General features: G+C 40.4%; 1 protein-coding gene and 1 long non-coding RNA gene across 2 annotated transcripts; both read left to right on the top strand.

The window, feature by feature from the left end:
- The first annotated feature begins 2,595 nt into the window (after positions 1-2,595).
- LOC129824365 (zinc finger protein 883-like) lies at positions 2,596-20,856 on the top strand. Its single transcript, XM_055883958.1, has 3 exons — positions 2,596-3,151; positions 4,078-4,942; positions 19,629-20,856. Exons 1-3 carry the CDS (start codon positions 2,830-2,832, stop codon positions 20,239-20,241), a joined length of 1,800 nt encoding a protein of 599 aa, XP_055739933.1. The 5' UTR covers positions 2,596-2,829; the 3' UTR covers positions 20,242-20,856.
- Positions 8,531-16,731, top strand: LOC129824367 (uncharacterized). The gene is made up of 2 exons (XR_008754738.1): positions 8,531-9,177; positions 9,571-16,731. It is a non-coding gene; the product is annotated as an uncharacterized LOC129824367 (long non-coding RNA).
- Positions 20,857-22,060: the final 1,204 nt, after the last annotated feature.

Genomic DNA, 22,060 nt, shown 5'->3' with positions numbered 1-22,060 from the left:
CGTGGTTCCCCAGAGCCACGGACTGTATTACCCGTTCCTGCTTCCTTGTCCCCCATATCCCTGCCTTCATCCCCTGGTTCCCAGAGGGGCACTCTGCAACCATCACGGCCACGCAGGCAAAGGAGACCTCCGGGTCACTTCAGAGACTTTGTTTGTTCCCTCGGGGACGAGGGACTTTGTGGTGGGGGGGCTGTGTAGCGACCCGCACAGACAGCTGTGTGTTATGTGTTAGGCTAGGAGGTGGTTGTGTTGCACTTACCAGTACCCAGTGTTTGCAGCCGGTTGATTAGCATGTCAGACCCTATCTGCCAATCACGGGAATGCCTGGAATGTTCTGATGCCGGACATCTGGCGGGGTGGCGTGGAGGGGGGTTGGGCAGGAGGATGGAGCATTGGAAGTTAAGACCAGGTTTAGCCTTTGTTCTCTCTCTTACGTCTGGGCTTCACAAAAGAAGGTCACGGTTGGCTTGTAGGTTATCTTTCATTTATCTGGCGTGGGCTACGGCCAAACAGTAGCCTGTGTAAAGTTGGTTGTAGATATGTTGTAGGACAGCTGCATTTGAAGTGTACATTTAACCTACATCAAATCAAATTTTATTTGTCACATACACATGGTTAGCAGATGTTAATGCGAGTGTAGCGAAATGCTTGTGCTTCTAGTTCCGACAATGCAGTAATAACCAACAAGTAATCTAACCTAACAATTCCACAACTACTACCTTATACACACAAGTGTAAAGGGATAAAGAATATGTACATACAGATATATGAATGAGTGATGGTACAGAACGGCATAGGCAAGATGCAGTAGATGGTATAGAGTACAGTATATACATATGAGATGAGTAGTGTAGGGTATGTAAACATAAAGTGGCATAGTTTAAAGTGGCTAGTGATACATGTATTCCATAAAGATGGCAAGATGCAGTAGATGATATAGAGTACAGTATATACATATGAGATGAGTAATGTAGGGTATGTAAACATTATATTAAGTGGCATTGCAGTCAATACAAACTGACATCTATTAGCATACAAATGTGTGCAAATTATCTTTTCAGATCTTCTCAGAAATGAATCAAGGCCATGGAATGGATATAGACAAAAAGAGAATTCAAGGACTATCAGAGGTAGAGGTGAGGCAGGGGTGAGGACATCATCCTGCTATTCTGACAGTCCCTGAAGGACAATACAGAAGAGGTACTTGCTCTTATTCCTTCCCTTTCTCTAATGTATTTTGTGATAAAATTAGCAAGTGTAGTAAGATCATTGCTTTACTTTACTAGGACTGGAGACCACAGCAGCGATTCTTCTCTTGCCCGACCTCTTCAATGAGGATCCGAGTGGCCTTTATGTCTGTGACAAGGTATGCCTATGCACAAATCATCTGTTTCTTCATAAACATAGGTGTGCATGCTTATATAAAACTACAGCTGAACATTTGTTCTGTTCTTTGTTAATTGTATGTGTATTAATCTTTTCTTACTTTTGTTAACACAGATTTCACCGCTCTTCACTCCTTTACTGCACATCGGTGGAAATCCATTTCACCATTAGAGTGAAATCCTGCTGGCCTTTGATGGGGAGAACATCCACGCCCTAGAAGACGTCCCCATGGGACTTGGGGCTCTGCTAGGGCTGTATTTTTTTTATTTTCCCTTAAATTTCACAAAAATGTCAGAAAAACACTTATGTTAAGTTACTGTGTTCTGGGGATAAGAGAAGTTGGGGTGAAGTTACCAGGGCCGGTCATAAAGATGGCAAACTTCCTAACATAACTAAGTGGAGAAGATATACACACTAACGCTGAAAAATCTGTATTTAGCATCAAGTCTACAATATTGTTAGTTTACCTATGATTCATTTTTAATGTATGTTGTTTTTATTGTACATCATTATTTTTATATATATTTGTAAATGTCATGAAAAGCACTATAGAAAGTAAAATGTATTATTTATTTATTGCAATTTTGTAATGTTTTGTTTGGTAAATATTAATTCACATTTGTGGTGCCACTAAATAAATAATTAAGTCAATATTGGTATTAAAATATATTTTTATAAGGGTGAACAGGGAGTTAAAAAATGAACCCCAAAAGGTTGTTTGAGGAACCATTATAAGGGGTTCTTCAAAGAACTTATAGGGGTTCACACAAAAGGTTCTTCAAATAACTTTTAGGGGTTCCCCCACAGTTTCAATTTGAAGAACCCCTAAAGGATACTCCAGGAACCTTTTACTTTTTAGAGTGTATAAAGATAAAACCATGTCCGAGAGACATTTACATAGTTATACACAGCCCAATTTGGGATGATGGGGCGAAATAGCGTCCACAACAGACAGACCTGATATCGCCCATAATTCGACGTGCTTGGACGTCACGGGCTGAATGGGTATGACCAAAGCTGTTCTATTTAGCTACATTTTTACACTATAATAAATGTTTCAAAGGGAGTCGTTGGTGTTTTTAGGGGCAGTCGCTTTTTAACATTTGAAAGTATTTTCTCAACTGCGATACCAACTCCAGTCAGCAGATGGCGGTGTGCGTCTTTCATATGATTCTGACACTGTGACGAATAATCTAGTGGACGGTACGCTTCTTCAACACCAACAGCTAGTCAGACACCTCGGTACTTTGCTAGCCAAAATAGCCGAAACATTGAAGTTCTTTGGATTTTGTCGGTGTATAGCCACTGTGTAATCAACACAATTATATCGTATCTACTTTTCATTTCATATTTAAGTTGTTGTTAGTGAGCTAACTTAGTTGGCTTGATAAATTAGCCCAGCACTACGCTAATGCTAGCTAACGTTAGCTATTATCCCCGACCATGAGCTCACTAAACTTCTCCCCTCCTGCTAAAGAAGAGGGGGTCTGCTGGACGAAGAAAGAAGCTCTGGGGTTGAACATTGTCGTGAAAGAGGAGAAGGAAGAGGAGGATGTCACAGTAAAAAAAGAAGTAGAGAGTGAGGCAGTTACAGTGAAAGAAGAAGATAAAGACGTTTCAGTGAAAGAAGAGAAAGACGTTTCAGTGAAAGAAGAGGAAGACGAGTTCAGAGTGAAAGAGGAGGAGGATGTTACAGTAAAAGAAGAGGGGAAAGAGGAGGATGCAGTTTTTGAAGTGAAAGAGGAAGGAGAGGAGGAGACAGAAGGTCAGATTAACACCAGTAAATTCTAATATTTAATAACGGGGGCACAAACTCTGCAGTTGTTGAACTGATGTACACAAACATGGTTTTAAAGCAGCAATGTTTTTTGTTTTGCATACATTTTAAAGTGAAAAATCAGAGTCTGGTGTAATTCCGTTACTGTGGAATTGCCCAGCTCCTAACTATACTCAACATAAAATATAAATGCAACATGCAACAATTTCAAAGATTTTACTGAGTTACAGTTCATAGAAGTCAATTGAAATAAATGCATTAGGCCCTAATCTATGGATTTCACGACTGGGCAGGTGCGCTGCCGACTGGGGAGCCAGGCCCAGACACTGGGGAGCCAGGCCCAGCCAAGCGGAATGAGTTTTTCACACTAAAGGGCTTTACTACAGACAGAAATACTCCTCAGACAATCCCGCATGAATCATGGGACCAACACTTTCCATGTTGCGTTTATATTTTTGTTCTGTATAAAAAGCAGTTTATCTGGCAGGACAGTGTGGTGTGTAGTGATGTGTTATGGAGGCACTTTGTTGATTCTTGATGTTCACTTGTACAACTGTTCATCATTACTATTGTATTTAAATGAATTATTTTAACACATTGGTTAAAAGACTCTTGTCACAAAAATGTAATTACATGGAGCAATATACCACATTACTTCATACTTACATTTCTTGTGTTACAAACATTGCCAAGCATGCTCATTTGTTTCTTGTTGTTGGGATTTTTGGTGTAGTCATTCATGGCAAAAAGAAATATTTGGCCTGGTAAAGAATCAGTGGTGTGTATTTTCTTTCATCTGCCTGCTACAGTGGCTGGTATATTCTTTCATCTGGCTGGTGGACCAAAATCAAACTAAAACATTTGTCAAAGTTTGTAAAAACATTTAAACATTCACTACTTTGATGTTCACACAGGAGAGAGATGTGACTATCGTGGATCCTCTGGGGAGCCTCAAGAAGCTGACGAGGCAGAGAAAAGTCTCTCCAGATCAGAACTCCTCAAGAAACACCAGCAGAGACCCACAGGAAAGAAGTCTCACTGCTGCTCTGACTGTGGGAAACGTTTCAAATCTTCATCAGAACTTAAAAAACACCAGCGAGTACACACAGGAGAGAAGCCTTATAGCTGTAATCAATGTGGGAAGAGTTTTACTCATTCAAGTAATCTGAAAACACACCAGAGAACACACACAAGAGATAAGCCTTACAGCTGTGAACAGTGTGGCAAGAGTTTTACTCAGGCAAGCAACCTGGTATCACACCAGAGAACACACACAGGAGAGCAGCCATATAGCTGTGATCAGTGTGGCAAGAGTTTTACTCAGTCAAGCAACCTGGTATCACACCAGAGAATACACACAGGAGAGCAGCCATATAGCTGTGAGCAATGTGGGAAAAACTTTTCTCGGGGAGAACGCCTTAAAGAGCACCAGAGAACACACACAGGAGAGAAGCCTTATAGCTGTGATCAGTGTGGCAAGAGTTTTACTCAGTCACGCAACCTGCTATCACACCAGAGAACACACACAGGAGAGCAGCCATATAGCTGTGAGCAATGTGGCAAGAGTTTTACTCAGTCAAGCAACCTGGTATCACACCAGAGAACACACACAGGAGAGCAGCCATATAGCTGTGAGCAATGTGGGAAAAGCTTTTCTCGGATAGAACACCTTAAAGGACACCAGAGAACACACACAGGAGAGAAACCTTATAGCTGTAATCAGTGTGGGAAGAGTTTTACTCAGTCAAACAGCCTGAATAGACACCAGAGAACACACACATGATAAAAATCATATAGCTGTAATCGGTGTGGGAAGAGTTTTACTCAGTCAAACAGCCTGGTATCACCAGAGAGCTCACAGAGGAGACAAATCTTACCACTGCTCTGACTTTGAAGAGCTTTGCTTCCCTAAGAAACCTGACACAACACCAGAGAACACACACAGGAGAGAAGCCTTATAGCTGTGATCAATGTGACAAGAGATACTCTCATTCATGTGGTCTGATTAACATCAGAAAATACATGCAGGAGATCCACAGAGTGTAGAATGATCTCCAACACCAGACCTGGGTAGTAGAACGCAGAGTGTGGAATGACCTCCAACACCAGACCTGGGTAGTAGAACACAGAATGTGGAATGATCTCCAACACCAGACCTGGGTAGTAGAACACAGAGTATAGAATGATCTCAATCACCAGACCTGGGTAGTAGAACACAGTGTAGAATGATCTCCAACACCAGACCTGGGTAGTAGAACGCAGAGTGTGGAATGACCTCCAACACCAGACCTGGGTAGTAGAACACAGAGTGTAGAATGACCTCCAACACCAGACCTATATACATCAAATCACATTTTATTTGTCACACACACTTGTTTAGCAGATGTTATTGCGGGTGTAGCGAAATGCTTGTGTTTCTAGCTCCAACAGTTCAGTAATATCGAACAAGTAATATCTAACAATATACACAATCTAAAGGAATTGAATTAAGAATATATAAATATTTGGACGAGTGATGTCAGAGCGGCATAGACTAAGATACAGTAGAATAGGATAGAATACAATATATACCTATGAGATGAGTAATGCCAGATATGTAAACATGCAGGAGATGTTTGTTCATGTGCAACTCTGTGTTGTTGTTTTTGTCGCTTTGCTTTGCTTTATCTTGGCCAGGTCGCAGAACTTGTTCTCAACTGACTGAAATAAATTTGGGGAAAAATAAAAACAATAATACAAAAATGTTAGAGCAGTATAGACCTAGTCTTCATTATATACATCCACATGATGTATTGTTACACCATGTAGGAGCAGTATAGACCTAGTCTTCATTATATACATCTACATGATGTATTGTTACACCATGTAGGAGCAGTATAGACCTAGTCTGTTCATTATATACATCCACATGATGTATTGTTACACCATGTAGGAGCGGTATAGACCTAGTCTGTTCATTATATACATCCACATGATGTATTGTTACACCATGTAGGAGCAGTATAGACCTAGTCTGTTCATTATATACATCCACATGATGTATTGTTACACCATGTAGGAGCAGTATAGACCTAGTCTTCATTATATACATCTACATGATGTATTGTTACACCATGTAGGAGCAGTATAGACCTAGTCTTCATTATATACATCTACATGATGTATTGTTACACCATGTAGGAGCAGTATAGACCTAGTCTTCATTATATACATCTACATGATGTATTGTTACACCATGTAGGAGCAGTATAGACCTAGTCTGTTCATTATATACATCCACATGATGTATTGTTACACCATGTAGTAGCAGTATAGACCTAGTCTGTTCATTATATACATCTACATAATGTATTGTTACACCATGTAGGAGCGGTATAGACCTAGTCTGTTCATTATATACATCCACATGATGTATTGTTACACCATGTAGAAGCAGTATAGACCTAGTCTGTTCATTATATACATCTACATAATGTATTGTTACACCATGTAGGAGCAATATAGACCCAGTCTGTTCATTATATACATCTACATGGTGTGTTGTTACACCATGTAGGAGCAGTATAGACCTAGTCTTGTTCATTATATACATCTACATGATGTTTTGTTACACCATGTAGGAGCAGTATAGACCTAGTCTGTTCATTATATACATCTACATGATGATGTGTTGTTGCATCATGTAGGAGCAGTATAGACCTAGTCTGTTCATTATATACATCTACATGATGTATTGTTACACCGCGTAGGAGCAGTATAGACCTAGTCTGTTCATTATATACATCTACATGATGTAATGTTACACCATATAGGAGCAGTATAGACCTAGTCTGTTCATTATATGCATCTACATGATGTATTGTTACACCATGTAGGAGCAGTATAGACCTAGTCTGTTCATTATATACATCTACATGATGTATTGTTATACCACGTAGGAGCGGTATAGACCTAGTCTGTTCATTATATACATCTACATGATGTATTGTTACACCATGTAGCAGCAGTATGGAGGTACAGTGGGGGACAAAATTGTTGACACCCTTGATAAAGATGAGATAAACAACTCTATAAAATAAAGAATTCAAATACTGAGCTATGTTGTAGGTCAAAAATAAAGGAAATTATATTATTTTATACTAATACAATTGCTCATAGAAAGAGATATAGTTTAACATGTAATTCTCAAAAGGTAGGGGTCTGAATTATTGCCATCCATGTTTTAAATACTCCAGCACCCTCCCCTCGGGAGGATAACGACACTGAAATGTTTTATGAGATTAGAGAACACATTGGGTGGGATCTTAGACCATTCCACCGAACAGAATCTCTCCAGGTCCTTTGATTTATTTTCTCTGCGCTTATGGACTACCCTGTTCAATTCAAACCACAGGTTTTCAATGGAGTTCAAGTCTGAAGACTGAGATGGCCATAGAAAAATGTTGATTTTGTGCCCAATTAACAGTTTCTTCGTGGATGTTGATGTGTCTTGCTGGAAGATCCACTTATGGCCAAGTTTCAGCCTACTAGCAGAGAGGTAACCAGGTTTTGGGCTAAAATATCCTGGTAGTGGGTAAAGTTTATTTATTTATTTTATACAGTATTTCTTGCTCATCTTTATCAAGGGTATCAATAACTAGATGCTTATTTTGATATCTAGTTATTTGACTGGATCAGAAATACAGATGTGGAGTAGATGTAGAGTTTGTTTTAAATTCTCATAAAAAAACTAATCAAACAACACTTGTTGCTTTTTGTACGTGTTGATATAATATTCATATTTAATGGAGAAAAAAAGCGTTTCCCTAAACTGCTTTATAATGTTATAATTAAATTAAGAAAAAAAGTTTTCCCTCCTCAACTGCGTTTACTCACTCCAGACAGCAGATGGCGATACTGCACCTGTACATAGCCCATCTATAAATTAGCCCAAACAACTACCGCTTCCCCTACTGTATTTATTTATTTTGCTCCTTTGCACCCCATTATTTATATCTCTACTTTGCACATTCTTCCACTGCAAATCTTCTATTCCAGTGTTTTACTTGCTATATTGTATTTACTTCGCCACCATGTCCTTTTTTGCTTTTACCTCCCTTATCTCACCTAATTTGCTCACATTGTATATAGCCTTATTTTTCTACTGTATTATTGACTATGTTTTTTTTTTACTCCATGTGTAACTCTGTGTTGTTGTATGTGTCGAACTGCTTTGCTTTATCTTGGCCAGGTCGCAATTGTAAATGAGAACTTGTTCTCAACTTGCCTACCTGGTTAAATAAAGGTGAAATTAAAAATACATATAAAAAAAAAGATGTGTCATTGATGCGATGTTTCTAGTGTGACGTATAATCTAGTGGACGGAACGCTTCTTCAACAACTGCAGCCACCTCTGTAGCTCGATAGCCAACACAGTCGGAACATTCAAGTTCTTTAGACAATTTCGTGGTTTATTTGCAACTGATTTAAACATACTTATGTGGAAACAACTAGCTAACCTACTATTTCATTTAATATTTACATTGTAAGTCAACTAGCGGGCTGGTTAAGTTAGTATTAGCCTAGCTAGCTATTATCCCCCACCATGAACTCACTAAGCTACTCTCCTCCTGCTAAAGAGGCGTTCTGCTGTACGGAGAAAGAAGCTTTCGTGGAAGAGGAGGCTGTTGCAATACAAAAACAAGTAGAGGGTGAGGCTGTTACCGTGAAAGAAGAAGAGAAAGACGTTACAGATAAAAACACCTTCAGGGTGAAAGAGGAAGAGGATGTTACGCTTCGAACACACCGATTGCGTCATTGCATCACTGCTGCATAACATTTTGCGCAGCTAGGCAACTATACTGATGCAGGTACCTTTTGCAAATGGTCGCATGCGGTTGGACACATGGAGGAGAGAATCATTTTCGCAGTGTCCTCAAAACCGTGTCTTTTTGACACAACTGCTGACAGCTACAGGGACATAAACACAAAAAATGCTGCTTGGAGACAAGTGTCCACAATAGTAGGATTGCCAGGTCAGTTTAGTAGTGAGCTTGTGCTAGATGTGGCTAGTTAGCGTTAGCGTTAGCTTGCTAACCTAGCCAATGAGGTGTGTGTGAAAGAGTCAAATAAATTATGCTAGTTACTACCCCTGATAACTTTACCAAATGTTCATGTTTGAAAGAGTGTGAATGCTAGATAAATAGTAATGGAAATGGTAGATACTACTGTTGCCTGTCATATTCATCTTTTGATCTGAAATACAAATTCCATGAGTAAACAGCAAGTATTACCAACTTTACCACACTGTTCCTATATTTATGCCACTAACTACACTATACAAGCAGTATTTAGTTAACATAAATCTCACCTTTTATGGTGTTCTATTATGTTAAGCTTGTATGTGTTGTTTTTCTCTTCCCTTCCAGAGATGGAGTCAATTTAGCAGACCAGCTCACAGAAAGGACAGGAAGAGGAGAGGAAGGACAGGAAGAGGAGAGGAAGGACAGGAAGAGGAGAGGAAGGACAGGAAGCGGAGTTGTCTGGTTTTTGTTTTGACCTCCCTCATTGTACCTTTCTTTTCACACACGTCAGTTCTGTTTAAATTCAGTCAATTCATAAAGTCATTTGTTTATAAAGTCTTAGGATAGCATTCATTATTAGTGTTACATAGATTTCTGAATTGAAACTCATACAGAGTTTTCACAGATGCTCTTGGTGTCTTACGAGACTAAAGGTCAATATATTTATTTCCTTTAAAACCACTTGAAAACCAGGGTGTTGAAACTTTTTGTGAAGTTATGTTCCATCGACTGGTCCATGACGTCCAGGGGCCATTTGTTTGTTTAGCTGTGTTATGGCTACATATTATTTCCTTTTTCAGAGACACACACACACACACACACCTCTTCATACCTCAGATCTCCAGTGCCCTGCCCTCTCTCTCTTTATGGCCATGTCTGAAGTTCCCCTACTACGTCTAGGCTTTATGAGTAGTCCCTTTAATGGTCTGCAGTTGTGCCAAAAATACATGCTCTTGTTGTTCTCTTACAGATTACAGGCTACACGTTCATTTTATTTATTTTTTACACGCACATACACACCTCTTTCAATAGTTCAATTTTTTGAAACATCTTTACAACACACATACCTGTCATGTTCTTTCCTGTACATGAATACTTATTAAATTATAATGTTTTCATAGTCAGTTGTTTCATATCTAATTTAGACTTAATCTGTTTATTTCTTCCCTACACCTTTGCAGATCTAAGACAAGATGAACGTAAAAACACATTCTCTTCCTAATTAGTTTTTTTTCCACCTGTATTTTGTCAGGCCAGTGAACATGGTGGTAAACTGTACTATTTGTATGGACCCTAGGTTACCCTTTCCCTTTGTTATCATACTAACTGTATGTCGTATAACCTTAATTAGTGCTCCCGCTCACCTGATGTACCATGCCAGGTGTGTATAATACTGACGTTAATGGGAGAGGGAAGGGGTTATTAAGGTGTGGTCTTTACTCCCAAATGTCACTTAAATATAGCTTCCAAATGAAGAGAGACAATGATACATAAAGTGATGTATCCACGGTGGATGGTTCTTAAATGGTTCTTAAAATAACCTTTATGTTAGGGGGCTCTTAAAAGAGCAGTTTCACTCCACGGCATACTGCCATGGGACTTCACCTGCTGGCGATGAGAAGTAGGTGGTCAGCTTCTCCCTCACCTGGAGTGCCTGTCTGGGGGCGTTGTTGGCACCTGCCATGGTGACATCAGGAAGGTGACCATTTACCGTGCCCATCTCCATCCGGAGCGGCTCCTGAAATGACCTCCGCAGGTAGTTGTGGAGAACACATGTGGCCTTCACGCAGGCATCGACATTTGAGGGGCTGAGACCAAGCACTCTCCGATACATTCTCCATCGGGCTGCCAGAATCCCAAAGGCGCATTCAACAACTATCCTTGCTCTGGACAGTCGTTTGTTAAAGATCCTTACAGGCTTTGGCAATGGCAGCTGGCGTCCAGCGTAGGGCCTCATGAGGTTGGGTCTTAAAGGGAAGGCCTCATCGCCGACGAAGATGTGGGGAACAGGTCCCAGGTCTTCAGCCCCAGGGAGTGATGCAGGTGGTGGAATATCCAGGGTGCCATCCTGAAGTGCCTGGCCAAAGGCAGAGTCCCGGAGGGTCCCGCCATCACTTCCCTTGCCGTAAGCACCAACATCGACAACACGGAAACAGTTGATGGCATCTACTACAGCCAAGAGTACAACTGAATATGTACCCTTGTAGCTGTAGAATTGCGAACCTGAGCACGGTGGAGCCTGGATTACTACATGTTTCCCGTCAATGGAGCCAAGACAGTTGGGGAAATTCCACCTCTCCAGGAACTCGGCATTCAAGGCTCTCACAATTAATTTGCAAGGCAAATGCAGCGTTCCATTGGAAATGAATGTACTTCTGGTGTATCGAAACGCAAGACACAGTCGGTGTGTTCGAAGCGTTACTGTGAAAGAAGAGGAGGAGGATGCAGTTTTTGGAGTAGAAGATGAAGACGTTTTTGAAATGACGGATGAAGAGGGGGAGATTACTGTCACAATAGAGGAGGACGAAGAAGAGAAGACTGGAGATCTGATTAACACCAGTAAATACAGTGAGTACTATCTTCTAAAACAGGGACATTGATCTGATTAACACCAGTAAATACAGTGAGTACTATCTAATAAAACAGGGGTATTGATCTGGGCATTCTACACTTGAATATGTTTTTGTACTGTCGTAATTGTTCATGACTTCCTCCAGTGATTTTTTAAAAACTTTTCCCGTTGAAAAGTGATATATAAATACAGTAAAGTATAAACACACTAAAGGGAAACAAATAAATGTTTTGAGCAAATTAGTGTTTTTTTAGACAACTGCAAACTTGAAGGAGTGAGTGATGTCATAGTAAAGCATTCAAGGAGTTGGCTTGATGGGAAGTAGTGACTTCATCCAATAGGGGACAGATCTTCATGCAAATATTCACTATTCTTTTTAAAATCCTTCCTGTTCTGTCAAGTTGGTTGTTGATCATTGCTAGAAAGCCATTTTCAAGTCTTACCATAGACTTTCAAGACGATTTAAGTCCAAACTGTAACTAGGCCACTCATGAACATTCAATGTCATCTTGGTAAGCTCCTCCAGTGTAGATTTGGCCTTGTGGGTTAGGTTATTGTTCTGTTAGTACAGTTTTTTGTATTCAGATCTCTGAAATGCACTCTACCTACGTAACATTTAGTGTTTCCTTATGTTACGCTGAGAAAACAGTTTTCATGGGCACAGAAATAGTAAATAATTTCAGGGTTTGCTAAATCCAATGGTTCTAACCGAGAGTCACCTTAACTTTATTGACAACACCCAAATGGATACTGTCATTAACGCAATTCTTCAATAATTACACATAATACTTAATACTGTAGTTGTTTAGTTACAATCACATGTTCAACTATCATCAGCTGATCCAGGAAATCATTTTCTGAATGACAGTCACATGACAAACATCACGACATGCAACAACAACCAAAGTGCTTCTTCATTCATTACTCTGGTAAAGACAGTTATGCCGTGCTCTTTGTGGGATCCAACATCCCTAACAAATTGATGTTTATAATGTGTTATTGTCTGCTTGATTTACAGTAGCGTCTCGTTAGTCTGTTTGGAAACAGAGATACTTTACTCATAATGTGTAGAGAACTGTTCCTTGATGGATAGGCTATTGTACAACACACAGAGCTATTTTCCTTTATTCAGGAAATTTAGAATGACAACACATTACAGAGTAGCCTAGTGGGATTATTCACAAAATGATCTGGTGATCAGGTTATGAAATGTCACGATAAAGACATTTTAGTTTCCATGTTTCACCTTAAATATTAAATGATTTATAGTCCTAGGTCTAGGTTGTTGTTTTGGGTCCTACAGTAGGTCTATGTTGTTTTTAGGTGAAGTTATGGGTCCGACAGTAGGTATATGTTGTTGTTAGGTGAATTTATGGGTCCTACAGTAGGTATATGTTATTGTTAGGTGAATTTATAGGCCAATTTGCGTACACTTAGTTTACAGACGTTCATTGACAGACTGGTAGCAAAGCTTGCCAAAGAGCATTTTACTGGTTGAAGTGTTTTTTTTAAGTATAAAGCAGTTGACTTGCGACAACACAAACATTATACACTGCTCAAAAAAATAAAGGGAACACTAAAATAACACATCCTAGATCTGAATGAATGAAATATTCTTATTAAATACTTTTTCTTTACATAGTTGAATGTGCTGACAACAAAATCACACAAATTATCATTGGAAATCAAATTTATCAACCCATGGAGGTCTGGATTTGGAGTCACACTCAAAATTAAAGTGGAAAACCACACTACAGGCTGATCCAACTTTGATGTAATGTCCTTAAAACAAGTCAAAATGAGGCTCAGTAGTGTGTGTGGCCTCCACGTGCCTGTATGACCTCTCTACAACGCCTGGGCATGCTCCTGATGAGGTGGCGGATGGTCTCCTGAGGGATCTCCTCCCAGACCTGGACTAAAGCATCCGCCAACTCCTGGACAGTCTGTGGTGCAATGTGGCGTTGGTGGATGGAGCGAGACATGATGTCCCAGATGTGCTCAATTGGATTCAGGTCTGGGGAACGGGCGGGCAAGTCCAAAGCATCAATGCCTTCCTCTTGCAGGAACTGCTGACACACTCCAGCCACATGAGGTCTAGCATTGTCTTGCAATGCTAGAGGAGGAACCCAGGGCCAACCGCACCAGCATATGGTCTCACAAGGGGTCTGAGGATCTCATCTCGGTACCTAATGGTAGTCAGGCTACCTCTGGCGAGCACATGGAGGGCTGTGCGGCCCCCCAAAGAAATGCCACCCCACACCATGACTGACCCACCGCCAAACCGATCATGCTGGAGGATGTTGCAGGCAGCAGAACGTTCTGCACGGCGTCTCCAGACTCTGTCACGTCTGTCACGTGCTCAGTGTGAACCTGCTTTCATCTGTGAAGAGCACAGGGCGCCAGTGGCGAATTTGCCAATCTTGGCGTTCTCTGGCAAATGCCAAACGCCCTGCACGGTGTTGGGCTGTAAGCACAACCCCCACCTGTGGACGTCGGGCCCTCATACCACCCTCATGGAGTCTGTTTCTGACCGTTTGAGCAGACACATACACATTTGTGGCCTGCTGGAGGTCATTTTGCAGGGCTCTGGCAGTGCTCCTCCTGATCCTCCTTGCACAAAGGCGGCGGTAGCGGTCCTGCTGCTGGGTTGTTGCCCTCCTACGGCCTCCTCCACGTCTCCTGATGTACTGGCCTGTCTCCTGGTAGCACCTCCATGCTCTGGACACTACGCTGACAGACACAGCAAACCTTCTTGCCACAGCTCGCATTGATGTGCCATCCTGGATGAGCTGCACTACCTGAGCCACTTGTGTGGGTTGTAGACTCCGTCTCATGCTACCACTAGAGTGAGAGCACCGCCAGCATTCAAAAGTGACCAAAACATCAGCCAGGAAGCATAGGAACTGAGAAGTGGTCTGTGGTCACCACCTGCAGAACCACTCCTTTATTGGGGGTGTCTTGCTAATTGCCTATAATTTCTACCTGTTTTCTATTCCATTTGCACAACAGCATGTGAAATGTATTGTCAATCAGTGTTGCTTCCTAAGTGGACAGTTTGATTTCACAGAAGTGTGATTAACTTGGAGTTACATTGTGTTGTTTAAGTGTTCCCTTTATTTTTTTGAGCAGTGTATTAGGCAGGGCATTCAAACGAGACTTACAATTTTAATCCAAAGTATTGTGAAATGCACTCATAAGCAACCTGGAAATGGAGGCAAATTTTTCTTGCAGCCTGTAAGTTTTCCCCCACTGTAGGCAATTAATGAATAGTGACACAGAGCTTAATGTGAGTTTCCTTGAGTAACACTCCTGATCTTGCACTGATAGTGCGCTGTAATATTCAGAATACATCGTGAAAAACTACAATCTTCGCTCACCATTTTTGCTCCAGGCAGATATACTACATCCATAACTAGTGGTTTCCTCATTACCAGATATACTACATCCATAACTAGTGGTTTCCTCATTAGCATGGAAGAGTTTCTGCAACCAAATTGTGCGCGCATTGCCCTCGTGGCGCAATTTTAGCAAACACAGAAAGGGGCCTATATTGGAGACCAAAAGTCATCTGGCACAGTGCTTAGGATTTCAACAAGACAAAATATGACTATTCTTTCTCATTTTAAGATTCATTACATATGTCAATTGTTGTACAACATCATAGCTACGCTGTTGGTATCACCTTTTACAGTGTATTTCTGCTGTTGTGGGCTTTTAACCATCTGTCTGACTTTGTTGTTCACACAGGAGAGAGACGAGACTATTGTGGATCCTCTGGGGAGCAGGGTGCTCATTAGTCTTTCAGTTGTTAATCTTCTATTTTTTTTCCTCTTTTGTTTGTTGTGTAGGAAATATTTCTGTTTAATTTCATGTTTTTTTATTTGTTTTTTCCATTGTGTTTCGTCCATGTTTGAAATGTGCTATATAAATAAAGCTTGATATGATTTGAACATATTGTAAAACAAATTAATCCGATGACTGACAAGCAACAGACTCTTGCTAAACCATATTACAAATATGTGCAAAAGCAACACATATCTTGGTCCATCTTAGTATGAAAAACAGTATAAATTCAGTATATCTTCCACTATGTCAATATAGTGCATGGTATGTAAGTTTAGTATCACTTTTTCACCAACCCAGTGCATTTGATGAAAATGATTTTTTTTTAAATCAACAATACGTCAAATGATTCAACTACTGAAAACTGAAACAAACAATTGGATCAAACAGATCAATCCCACTGGACATTGGGTTTAATTCAGACCCTGCCAGTGTACCAGGTGGACATTGGGTTTGATTCAGACCCTGCCAGTGTGTCAGGTGGACATTAGGTTTGATTCAGACCCTGCCAGCATGGCCAGATATGTAACTTATAACCACGGAACCAACACAGACCTTTCATGCATGACTAAAAACACCTAAGTATTAGATTTACTGCCATGTTGTAGTATGTCACTGCCTCAGACACCATTCACAATGCTGGCTGAGGTACGAGTTAAACATGACAAATTATTTCCTAACCATTCATAATGCTGGCTGAGGTACGAGTAAAACATGACAAATTATTTCCTAACCATTCACAATGCTGGCTGAGGTACGAGTAAATCATGACATATTATTTCCTAATTGTGAAAAAATCCCCACTCCTTTATCAACTAGTCTCCCACTGTTTAACCAGAATAACATGAATAACATGTCCTTCAAACTGTTAGAATGTTAGTCCATAATCAACTATTCTCTCACTGTTTAAACAGAATAACATGAGTTGTGTCCTTCAAACTGTTAGACTGTTAGCCCATAAAAGCATATCAGCTACTGAGATGTCATGTATTGTCATGTCATGTTCTCTATAATGAAACATCTCCAAGTGAAATAAAGTTGATAAGATATTCTTAATACACATTAAATAAAAAAGGGTTGCTCAGAAATCATTAATTATCATGTTGCTCTCATGAAATGAACAAAATATCTGAATAATTGCAAGGAACATAGAATAATTGCAAGGATCATATTTGCATGTTGCACATGGACCGTAAGAAATCCTGAATGTATTGAAATGGCTGCAGGGAATGTGTTAATTCATAACCCATAATTTATACCTTTTGCTTGAAAGGGGCGGTTTTAGGCAGGCTGGCACGCTCCCTGACCTTACTTCTTACTTGGCAGGAACTAATGGGGATCCATAATAAACCCCAGGAAGAGTAGCTGCTGCCTTGGTAGGAACTAATGGGGATCCATAATAAACCCCAGGAAGGGTAGCTGCTGCCTTGGCAGGAACTAATGGGGATCCTTAATAAACCCCAGGAAGAGTAGCTGCTGCCTTGGCAGGAACACAGTCATGTGATATGTGGTATAGAAAAGTCCAATCTTAGGAGAGTACATGGGAGGCACTATACTGTGTGTCTGCAGGTGTCTATCTGGTCAAAACCACTGATACAGGTGCCCCTCCACCCTCTGGTGGGATGGATCATATCTACAGAGAAACCTAGATTAAAATACTTAATTTTGTGTGTGTTGGGTAAAAGTTGTGAAATTGTTAGATATTACTTGTTAGACATATTACTGCACCGTCGGAGTTAGAAAAACAAGCATTTCACTAAACCCGCAATAACATCTGCTAAACATGTGTATGTGACCAATAAAATGTGATTTTGATTTGAAATAAATGTCCTATTTATAAAAGTTGCTTTTGGCTAGGGTCAAGATGACTCCAAAGGATTTGAATTTGTTAAAATTCCATATTGATACAGAAACATTAAACCATGATTTAGATTTATTAAGAACAAGTTGATTGACAAAGTTATGAAAAATTGGAAGAATTTCATAAACCACATTTTGGCTATGATAAAAGATTTGCCTCCGGGGTCAAAATGAACCATGTCAGAAGTATGGCTCAAGGCGAATATGTAGTGGGTGTAACCTTTGTTTTAAATTCTCACTCATTAAACACGAATAAATCAACACATGCTTCTCTTTGAACGACTTAATATAATATTAACCTTTTATGAAATAAATGAAAAATACAATTTTGGTTCTTCAACTGCGTTACCCACTCCACTCAGCAGATGGCGATGTGCGTATTTTAGGTTCTGGAGATGCTGCCAGTGTGACGTATAATCTAGTGGACGGGACGCTCCTTCAACAACAACAGCTAGTCAGACACCTCGGTAGCTTTCTAGCCAACATAGCTACAACATTCACGCTCTTTACACTGTTTTGGTGTATATTAGTCGCTGTGTAATCAACACAATTATATCGTATCTACTTTTCATTTCATATTTAAGTTGTTGTTAGTCAGCTAACTTAGTTGGCTTGATAAATAAGCCTAGCACTACGCTAATGCTAGCTAACGTTAGCTATTATCCCCGACCATGAGCTCACTAAACTTCTCCCCTCCTGCTAAAGAAGAGGATGTCTGCTGGACGGAGAAAGAAGCTCTGGGGTTGAACATTGTCGTGAAAGAGGAGAAGGAAGAGGAGGATGTCACAGTAAAACAAGAAGTAGAGGGTGAGGCAGTTACAGTGAAAGAAGAAGAGAAAGACGTTTCAGTGAAAGAAGAGGAAGACGCGTTCAGAGTGAAAGAGGAGGAGGATGTTACAGTAAAAGAAGAGGAGGAAGAGAAAGAGGAGGGTGCAGTTTTTGAAGTGAAAGAGGAAGGAGAGGAGGAGGAGACAGAAGGTCAGATTAACACCAGTAAATACTAATATTTAATAACGTGGGCACAAACTCTGCAGTTGTTTTACTGGTGTACACAAACGTGGTTTTAAAGCAGCAATGTGTTTTGTTTTGCATACATTTTAAAGTGAAAAATCAGAGTCTGGTGTAATTCCGTTACTGTGGAATTGCCCAGCTCCTAACTATACTCAACATAAAATATAAATGCAACATGCAACAATTTCAAATATTTTACTCAGTTACAGTTCATAGAAGTCAATTGAAATAAATTCATTAGGCCCTAATCTATGGATTTCACGACTGGGCAGGTGGGCTGCCATAGGCCCACCCACTGGGGAGCTGAGCCAGGCCCAGCCACTGGGGCGCAAGGCCCAGCCAATCGGAATGAGGTTTAAAAGGGCTTTATTACAGACAGAAATACTCCTTAGCCCCCCCTCAGACAATCCCGCATGAATCATGGGACCAACACTTTCCATGTTGCGTTTATATTTTTGTTCAGTATAGGAACACATAGGAACAGATAGGAACACATGTCAGCGTAGAGCCCTGAACTATAATAAGTCAGCAGTTTATCTGGCAGGACAGTGTGGTGTGTAGTGATGTGTTATGGAGGCACCTTGTTGATTCTTGATGTTCACTTGTACAACTGTTCATCATTACTATTGTATCTAAATGAATTATTTTAACACATTGGTTAAAAGACTCTTGTCACAAAAATGTAATTACATGGAGCAATATACCACATTACTTCATACTTACATTTCTTGTTTTACAAACATTGCCAAGCATGCTCATTTGTTTTCTTGTTGTTGTGGTTTTTGGTGTAGTCAATCATGGCAAAAAAAATATTTGGTCTGGTAAAAAATCAGTGGTGTGTATTTTCTTTCATTTGCCTGCTACAGTGGTTGGTATATTCTTTCATCTGGCTGGTGGACCAAAATCAAACTAAAACAAGACTTGGAAGACATTTGTCAAAGTTTGTAAAAACATTTAAACATTCACTACATTGACTGTCTGACTTTGACGTTCGTACAGGAGAGAGATGTGACCATCGTGGATCCTCTGGGGAGCCTCAACAACATCATGAAGCTGATGAGGCAGAGAAGAGTCTCTCCACATCAGGACACCTCAAGAAACACCATCAGAGATCCACAGGAAAGAAACCTCACTGCTGCTCTGACTGTGGGAAACGTTTCAAATCTTCATCAGAATTGAAAAAACACCAGCGATTACACACAGGAGAGAAGCCTTATAGCTGTAATCAATGTGGGAAGAGTTTTACTCAGTCAAGCCACCTTGTATCACACAAGAGAACACACACAGGAGAGAAGCCTTATAGCTGTGATCAGTGTGGCAAGAGTTTTACTCAGTCAAGTAGCCTGGTATCACACCAGAGAACACACACAGGAGAGCAGCCATATAGCTGTGATCAGTGTGGCAAGGGTTTTACTCTGTCAACCAACCTGGTATCGCACCAGAGAACACACACAGGACATCAGCCATATAGCTGTGATGTATGTGCGGATAGTTTTACTACATCAAGCCAGCTGGTAGTACACCAGCGAGTACACACAGGAGAGAAACCATATAGCTGTAATCAGTGTGGGAAGAGTTTTACTCAGTCAAACAGCCTGAAATCACACCAGAGAACACACACAGGAGAGAAGCCTTATAGCTGTGATCAATGTGACAAGAGATACTCTCATTCAAGTGGTCTGATTAAACATCAGAAAATGCATGCAGGAGATCCACGGAGTGTGGAATGATCTCCAACACCAGACCTGGGTAGTAGAACATGTTGGAGATTATCCAGTCATCTGATGATTCTCAGTACCTATACTGTTCTCTTTGAAGTAGAAAGAATAATCAATATAAGTTTAAATATTAGACATGTGTAAGCAGAATGAAGGCTGAAGCTCATGTGAGTGTAGAAAGCTGGATCAACTTAGAATTGACCATTGGACATGTAAAAAACAGAACATAAACATAATCTGTGTAGATGAGGCAAGGTAAACCAACAAGACGTGTCTGGTCTGGTCTGGGCCATGTCTGATCTTGTGAAGGCTACTGGACACACACATGGGTTAATCATACATAGACAACATCGGCCTGAACTTGTGAAGACCTTTGGACAGGAACATTAGCTAATCAGTGATAGGCAACAGTAGGAGTATGCATGTCACGCCACCAATAGAATCTATGCCCCAATGTCTGAGCCAATAAGAGAATGGAAACTAAGTAAGACAAGATTCATAAAGTGGAGTGACGTTATGTAAGGGTAAGACTGTATAAAAACCAAGCACTAAGAATGAAGAGTCATTTGTTCCATGGAATTGCTCGGCTTCTGTTGCTTTTGTAATAAAGTCTAATTGAATTTACAAGCTCCGGTATCTGAGAAGTATTTGATTCAACATTTTCCACAACAAACACAGAGTGTGGCATGACCTCTAACACCAGACCTGGGAAGCAGAACACAGTGTGTGGAATGATCTTCAACACCAGACCTGGGTAGTAGAACACAGTGTGTGGAATGATCTCCAACACCAGACCTGGGTAGTAGAACACAGTGTGTGGAATGATCTCCAACACCAGACCTGGGTAGTAGAACACAGAGTGTGGAATGACCTCCAACACCAGACCTGGGTAGTAGAACACAGAGTGTAGAATGATCTCCAACACCAGACCTGGATTGTAGAACAGTGTAGAATGATCTCCAACACCAGACCTGGGTAATAGAACACAGAGTGTGGAATGACCAACACCAGACCTACAGTTGAAGTCGGAAGTTTACATACACTTAGGTTGGAGTCATTAAAACCCGTTTTTTCAACCACTCCATTAATTTATTTTTAAGAAACTATAGTTTTGGCAAGTCGGTTAGGACATTAACTTTATGCATGATACAGGTAATTCTTCCAACAATTGTTTACAGATTATTTCACATATAATTAAATGTATCACAATTCCACTGTGTCAGAAGTTTACATACACTAAGTTGAATGTGCCTTTAAACAGCTTGGAAAATTCCAGAAGATTATGTCATGTCTTTAGAAGCTTCTGATAGGCTAATTGACATCATTTGAGTCAATTGGAGGTGTACATGTGGATGTATGTCAAGGCCTACCTTCAAACTCAGTGCCTCCTTGCTTGACATCATGGGGAAATCAAAGAAATCAGCCAAGACCTCAGAAAAAAGATTGTAGACCTCCACAAGGTCTGGTTCATCCTTGGGAGCAATTTCCAAAAGTCTGAATGTACCACGCCATATCTGTACAAAGAATAGTATGCAAGTATAAACACCACGGGACCAAGCAGCCGTCATACATTTCAGGAAGGAGACGCGTTCTGTCTCCTAGAGATGAACGTACTTTGGTGCGAAAAGTGCAAATCAATCCCAGAACAACAACAAAGGACCTTGAGAAGATGAAAGGCTGCTCAGCAAAGAAGAAGCCACTGCTCCAAAACCTCCATGAAAAAGCCAGACTACGGTTTGCAACTGCACATGTGGACAAAGATCATACTTTTTGGAGAAATGTCCTCTGGTCTGATGAAACAAAAATAGAACAGTTTGGCCATAATGACCAT

The sequence above is a fragment of the Salvelinus fontinalis genome, chromosome 26 (assembly GCF_029448725.1).
Source record: "Salvelinus fontinalis isolate EN_2023a chromosome 26, ASM2944872v1, whole genome shotgun sequence".
Classification (NCBI taxonomy): Eukaryota; Metazoa; Chordata; class Actinopteri; order Salmoniformes; family Salmonidae; genus Salvelinus; species Salvelinus fontinalis.
The sequence above is the reverse complement of the archived record's forward strand: the minus strand, read 5'-3'. Positions and strand labels throughout refer to the sequence as shown.